The 7,508-nt window shown below is 45.9% G+C and overlaps 1 protein-coding gene across 1 annotated transcript; it reads right to left on the minus strand.

Moving 5' to 3' along the window:
• Positions 1-2,225: 2,225 nt before the first annotated feature.
• On the minus strand, positions 2,226-7,119 carry EDN1 (endothelin 1). Its single transcript, XM_065667341.1, has 5 exons — positions 6,779-7,119; positions 6,398-6,560; positions 5,288-5,446; positions 4,900-5,007; positions 2,226-3,518 (listed from the first exon to the last, which is right to left on the minus strand). The coding sequence occupies exons 1-5, from the start codon at positions 6,840-6,842 to the stop codon at positions 3,380-3,382; spliced, it is 633 nt and encodes a 210-aa protein (XP_065523413.1). The 5' UTR covers positions 6,843-7,119; the 3' UTR covers positions 2,226-3,379.
• Positions 7,120-7,508: the final 389 nt, after the last annotated feature.

The following is a 7,508-nucleotide window of genomic DNA, read 5'->3' on the forward strand; positions in this document are numbered from 1 at the left end:
TTAGTTCCAGTCAGAAGAATGAGAGCTCTGACTCTGAAGCCTTGCCTCTGCAGTCAGTACAATGTTTCCATTGGCTTCAGGTAGAAAAATTTTTTGCTCAGGTTGTTTATTATAAGTAAGAATACACTTTTACACTCCTCTGTGTTCAGTGCCATAAATCCCAGCACATACCATGCCTCGCTTTTTTCACCAGGGGTTCTGGCCTGAGTTACTGATTTTCTGCTACGGAACTGGTTTTGTGAAGGAGCAAACCTCTGGGGCAGATCCTGGTACTTCTCTGTGAGCTAGCCTTGAGATAAAATGCTTTATATTCCCTTTTGCTTATTCAGTGAGACAAACAGACCCTTAAATTCTGGCTTTCTGTCCAGTCCATTAGTGCAAACCAGGGTAAACTGCAGTTTATGCTCCTATGACAGAAGGTAAACAGCATGGGGCTGGGGCAAGGGCAAATCCCCTTCTGCCACTGCTGAACATGAACAGGAGCAGGCTGGGCAGTAAGAAATTGTTTCAGCCACTCTCCCCACAGACTCCAAATCACTGGCACAGGAGTATCTCACCTTCCTTGCACTCTTTGCATTGCTGCTCAGGCTCAGTGATGTGAAGGGGTCTTGCTTTACCTTGCACAGCTGTTGGGACCATGCCTTCCCCAAACGGCCAGTGGGTGCCCATCATTACACAAAGCTGCAACATAAGCAAGCAGTGGGGTCAGTTTTCAGGGAAGGAAAGGAGGATGAAAGCCAGTTTTTGAGTCTGGGCATGAACACAGTAAACCGCAGAAAGAATAAGTTTATTTTTAGGATGATGTCTCAAGAATCACTTAAGCAGCTGGCCAGGAATTTGGGCTACTAAAGCCCATCTACAGAATCATTTACCCTGGCCATCTACAAAATCCAGATAGCCAGTATTAATAACAGCACAGGCACTACTGTGGCACAGCTCTGCTCCCAGAATCACTGCTCTCCTGCCACTTTCTTCTGGGAGAGAAAACAGGAGCAACTGGGACGGGCTGCCAATTCACAGCCCATTCCCTAGCAGAGCACGCCACACCACCCGCTCACCAGCAGCACCTCGAGTACTTGCTTGTTTATTTTCCCTGCTTAAGGCAACTGCTGGTAGGGGAAGAAATGGAAAAACAGGGAGCTTTAGTGAGGTCTCTTCATTACTGACAGAGGTCACTGATCCGTGTGCATCCTGGGCAGTTAGCACTGGTGATACAGAGATCAAAGGGTGGCTCCAGGGGCTGCATCCTGCCCTGCAAAAGGCCAGGGGCTCATGATTCTTTCCCACTTTCCCACTCTCCGTGAGACCCATGGTGCCAGCATTGCCATCTCTCCATGGATTTATTGCCCCAAAATATAGCAGAACACTGTGAAGGAAACATGATATAGGCTTTATTCAGCCTTATGGTGTTTTGGTGTGAAAAATGTTGCAACCAAATGAATACTGACAAGAAACCCAGAACAGTTCCAGAAATTTTTAATGGGGACATTTTAATGTTAGTGTTTGTGTCACACACCTTGCATTGTAGTTGTTTGTTGAAGTTTGTTTTTTTAAAAAACTCAAACCACTCCATTTTACCCATGGACTTAACCCTTGTGCAGTTGTTTGGTTTTTATCTATAGGATCACAGATTATTAAATGCATTTATTTTCTTCAAGCATCTTTTCAGCTATAACCTCTTTAGGGCAATGTTTGGAGACTTGCAAAGTTTGACTACCGCTGTAGCTCTTTCCTGGGCTTGGGTCAGTCTCCATTACGGTTTCAATTTTTAACTTGCATGGGCTAGGCTGAGACTTTCAGGATAGCGTGGCAATAAGTAACATAACACTGCCTAGTCCAGTATAGCCCACAAAGCATTCAGCGTGTGCATTTTTTCCTCTACATCTATATTCAACCACTTACTGGCCATATTTTAATAGTACACTGTATCTAACAAAAGACTGTACTACTGGATGAAAAAGACATCAGTCGTGAGAATGCTGCACAAGGATAAATTCATTTGGCCAATTCAAATTTTGCCATGAAGTTTTGATAGGATGACTTGAAGCTAGAACAAGCATTATCTGTTGTCTTACATTTAGCGCTAAATTTCTGTGTTGCAATCTGGCTAATTTCACTTACAAGTACACACTTCATCTAGGTCAGATTTGTATGTGGGGCAATCTAACTCCATGATCATGGAGCCACAGCCAACGAAAAAGCGGGGCATATGAAAACCAAACCAATACAGTAATTAAAAATATTTATTTATGGAGATATTTACCTTGATAGGCATAAAGCATTTTCCAATTTCATACAGAAATACATAAAACATGCATAGACCAATATGGCCTACTTCAATGTGTATTCAACATGGTAAATATAATGAAGAATTTGTGTGAATATAAATATAAAACACACAAAAAAATAAGCACATAAGATTCAACCTGTTGGCAAATTCAACAATGTGAATAAATTCACTGCTATAAACATTCACCTAATATTAGCCTTTTGACATAATTTAAAACAACCCTTTGTCTCAATACAATTCTACCAAACAAGGCACTGAATGTATCCCACGACAGCCATTGGGACATCCCCGCTTCAGTGCATTTTTGGTGCAATGTAAGACACAACAACCTCTATTATTAGAACTTCAGTTAGCCACATATTCTTGTTATGGGAAACTTAGTAGTGTCCTCTGATTTTTATTTTATGTTGAAGAGTCCTTTGGTATCTAAAACCAAAGGATGTGACTATGCAAACAACCACAATATCTAACCCACATTCTGAAAACTCTGGTTGTAGAAGTAAACTAGACTTCTGAAAAAAGGCAAAGGGTTGCAGCTGATTAGTAAAGGCAATAACAAGGTGTAAAAATACTCTAGCAGGAGTGCAACAAACAGTACGCGAGGTAGACACGTATATATGCAGTAAGTCCCAATTAAAGTAGCACTGTGGCTTTCATTTTTGCATTTTAATCAAAAGGTAGAGATTTTTGTCTTGAAGTTTGCCCACTCAGATCTTGATTTCTGTCCTTTCTAAACACATCTCTGAGGTCTTCCTTGCAAGATGTTTTTGATGTAGGCCCTGAAGGCTGCACAATTAATGGGTAACATTCCAGAGGCAATATTCAGACATTTCTTCAGAAAGGTGGCTTTTCATGCATGTTACTGTGGATTTCCCTTCACCCCCTCTACCCATCCATCCAAATTCCAAGATGATGAAAATTTTTTCCTTTTATACTTCCAAATATGGTACTTCCTCAGTTTTTTGTTCTGCTGTGCAAAGACTTGGACAGAGAGACCCTTCACCATTGTGGAATGTTAGAAGTCAAGAGAGAGTTTTGGTGGTGCTTTGTCAGCAAGTGTAATGGAGAAAGATTCAGGTGATCTTCTCACTAGGATGCTTTCAGGCTGTCCCAGAAGCTTTGCCTTTTGTTCGCCCTGTTATGTTTCAGCTTCCGCCCTTTCTGGAGCTCAGCCTTCAGTTTTGCAATACCGAAGGAAGCTTTGATACTATTACCAATAGCTTCTAGCCTACAAAACCAAGAAATAGACATTTATTGTTACAATAATGAAGATGCATACCCAGTGTGCAGACATTAAGTTTTTGGTTAAATAAACTTCAGTCTAGATTTCTGCTACAGGATCCTCAGAAACTCCTGATTGCTATACCTCTGTCCAAATTATGTTAACCTTAGCCACTTGAAATACTATATTCAGAATTTAAATGCTAACATTAAAATAAGTTAAAATACTCATTCAAATCTAGATGCCCCAGACTTCCTTAAATAGCACATATGCTGTGAAGGAGAGGTCTTCAGTATTACTCTTTTCGTCTGTTTTTATTTCTTTTAGGTAAACCTGATCCTGGTTCCAATGAATGGGTGCATTTTTCAAGTAAGTAAGCATGCCCCATTTTCAAAAATAATTTAAGACTCCTAGGGCCTAAGTCTCACTTAAAATCATCAGGCTGCCTGCTGTCATAAATCCTGTTCTGCTTGTGAAAGTAGCACTGAAGAGCCTTCTTTTGCATGGGCAAACTTCTGTATGCCAAACTTCTGTATGCCAAACTTTTACATGGGCATATATCTGAATGCAGGAGCTGATACAGCTGTACTAACGCTCAGCTTCAAAGCTGGCTTCATAGCTGCACCAAGTCCAACGCATGTGTCTCTGAATTTCACTCTGGAGTGATATTGCTGCCTACTGCCACTTAACTTATGCACAGACCTCAAAGGGCAGTCCTGAAATTTACTCATAATCTCAAATATTAAATTGAGCTCCAATGTGAATTTAGTCTTCATTTTCTGCTTCCTCAATCTTTTTGCAGTTATATCCATCACTAACATCCTGTATTCATTTTACATAGGTTTATCAGGCAATGTAAGGAGATCAGGTAGGTAGGAATCCACTTTCTGCCTTTAAAAAGTCAGCCACGCCAGCCAGAAGAAATATTACATTCAAAATCTGGGTAGATCAATAATCTTTTCTTTTCTTTCCCTCCAGTAAAATAAAGTATCTAAGAAAAGGCATTCTGATTCAACCTCATGTTAGAATAGCTGGGACATAATATTTTCAAGTAGTTAAGAGGGTACATGAACCCAGTAAAATAACAGGCTCTATTTATTTCTGTCAGTATTTCATTATTTCATGCTCTTCTGAATTAGGTGTATCTTTATGCCTACAGATAAGTCTTCTTCCTCTAAACAAATGGAGGATGCTAGATAGAGCTCATCACTCATGTCTTCACAAGCTAACACACCACCACACAAAGAAAAGCCCTCAAGATACCCTCATTGATTCCTCTAACTCTCAAGTTGAAATCATCAGCTAGGCCCACACTGTCCTGAAGGCAGGTGAACTGTGCTCTCTATTGCTATGCCGAGGAACTACAACAGAATGAGAAGAAACTCACCGCTTCATTTTCTTGCTGTCAACAAGCCGTCGGCTCATGCATTTGGGTCCAATGCAATTGCCACCTTTGTTGCGGTGACGCGAGGTTTTCTCTGCTGTGGACTGAGCCCTGTTAAAAGGGATAAAGTGCTGCTGTTAAAAAACCACCCAACAACCAAATAAGTCTGCAGTCCACAAGGTGAGGCATCTCACCAAACACTTCTCAAGGCATATAATAAGCAACCTTTCTGGGCCAAACCATAGTATGTATCATAGCAGTGTGAGCACTCAGGTAGGAGGCATGGCTTTGGGGAGATTATTCACTCAGCAAGAACCAAAATGAGTAAGTCTACCACAATCCACCCCTTTTACATGCACAGCCTTTTAAAAAGTAGCAACAATAGACGCACCAGAGATCTTTTCCTGTCTGGCAGAAGTTCAGACATTTCTTGTCCTTCTGGTTGGTACATTGGCATCTGCTGCTAGGATCAACAAACACCTCTGGCACCATGTCCTTCAGCGATCTTCTGGATCGAGAGGGGCCTCCAAGACCATATGGAACAGTCTTCCTATGATCAGAAAGACAACATGAAAGTAATTCAAATAATCCTGTGGCTTCAAAACCACGGGGTATTTTGGGCAATCTCATCAATGGGATCAATTGCATGAGTAAAAGCTGGGTGATTGGGAGTGCCTTGCCGGTCAGTTTCCATGCAAATGTTTCTGATGATCCTGCAACATTAGCATGGCTACCGACAAGGCTAATGGCCTTTTAATTGAGATTTCATGAAGCTGCTGTGCCTCCCTGCATGGTAGAAAGCAATAAAACCTCATCTCTTTGAACTTTGGTAACTTCAAATCGTGAAAGTAGCAATAAAAGTGAGGAACAGATCCTCTGTGCTCAGCAGCAAAACAAATCACTGCAGCCAGTGTTTGCAGCATTAGGTGAGGCTCTGGCTTACTACATTTTGGTGAGGAGACAGCTGAAATGGACACTACATAACCCTATTAACATGTGGAATGCTTTAACTTGCAGGAGAGAGCAGCAAGAAGGGGTGTGGAGCCACCCGGTGTCAAAGCGAGCCTTCTAGCCTCCCAGCTTGTCGGAAAGAAAAATGGCCAGACAGATTCAGGCTGGCAAAATCATACTTCTGGTATTTTGTTTGCTTCTGATTCACAGCGAAAAGTATCCCGCAGGCTTTGCTGAGCAGCACCCGAAGTAAATACTCCTGCTCAGATTTTAAGAGCGCAGGTGTGTTAGGGCTATTAGGAGCTATCTGCTCAATCTAAGTGGTCAAATCCTGCTTGCTTTCTCCTGGTAGCAGTCTCACTGCTAAACTCGGCAGAAAAGCAGGGAAGCAATAGAAAATACGGCGCAAATAACTATTCCTTCCTCCCCGTGCAATTTCTGCAGGGGATTTTGTGGTTCTTAATTTTGACCTATGTATCCCCCCGCCCTTTTCTCCAACCAAAGGGAAACCCATTACTCGGGAACCGCCGAAGCCCCCCAGTCCACTCACTCGGGGGTGTTGATCCAGATGATGTCGAGGTGGCAGAAGTAGACGCACTCCTCATCCATCAGCGAGGAGCAGGAGCAGCGCCGGGCACGGCGGTGCGCGGCGGCGGCGGCGGCGGTGGCAGCGGCGGGGGGTGTCGGCGCGGCGGCCGCCTCGGCTCCGGGGACTGCGGGAGGGAGTGGCAGAGCTCAGCACTCGCGGCCACCACGCACCCCGCGCAACTCTGCCAACAGTCCCTCCCGCCGCACCCTCAAGCCTCCTCGGGCTCCCTCCCCGCGGTGCCCGGCGGCACGGAGCCGGGGTGTCACCCGGCAGACCCCTGCAGGGCCGGAGCTGAGCCCGGGCGGCGGCACCGACGACGGGTGGCTGGAGACCGGCACCTACCTGCCGGCAGCAGCCCCGGGCAGAGCACGAAGAGCAGCGAGACGATCATCTGTGAATAATCCATAGCAGGCAGCGGAGAGCGGACAAGAATAGGAAAGGAGGGAAAATTAATAAAAGAGAAAAAAGGGGCGAAAGTCTCTCGCAGCGTCTGGACGGAGGCTCGTGTCCCGTCGCCGTCGGGGCACGGAGCTAGTGCAGGCAGCGGCTCGGTGCGCCCCGACGCGTCTGGCTGGCGCAGAGGTCCCCGGCGCCCTTTTATAGAGAACCCCCATGGAGCGGGTAAACAGCCCCGGCGCTATTTTATCCCGAGACAATGTTATTTTGCTATTAGTCACCGCGAGGCAACGTGCGGCCCGAGATAAGGGCGGCCTGGAAAGGAAATCGCCTGCAAACTTCAGAGCGGCGGGGGGCGGCGGCGGCGGCAGGGGGGGCCGGGGGCGACCCGGGGCCGAGGAGGAGCGGAACGGGGTGGGACGGGACCGGACGGGACGGAGCGGGGGTCGCCGCGGGCTGCGCTGGCGGCAGACCGCCAGGGGGCGCCCCGCGCATCGTAGCTGAGGGCGGGCTGGCGGAGGCACGCAGGGCACCCTGGCGCTCGCCGTAACAACAATAATAATTATTGTGATTGCTGTCAGCGTTTGTTGTTGGTGTTGTTGTAACAGCGGGGCGAGCCGGGAAGCGGCGGCCGCAGGCGCGGTGCCGCCCGCGGTGGAGGTGTCGCGGTCGCCCC

This window comes from Lathamus discolor, chromosome 2 (genome assembly GCF_037157495.1).
Source record: "Lathamus discolor isolate bLatDis1 chromosome 2, bLatDis1.hap1, whole genome shotgun sequence".
NCBI classification, from domain to species: Eukaryota; Metazoa; Chordata; class Aves; order Psittaciformes; family Psittacidae; genus Lathamus; species Lathamus discolor.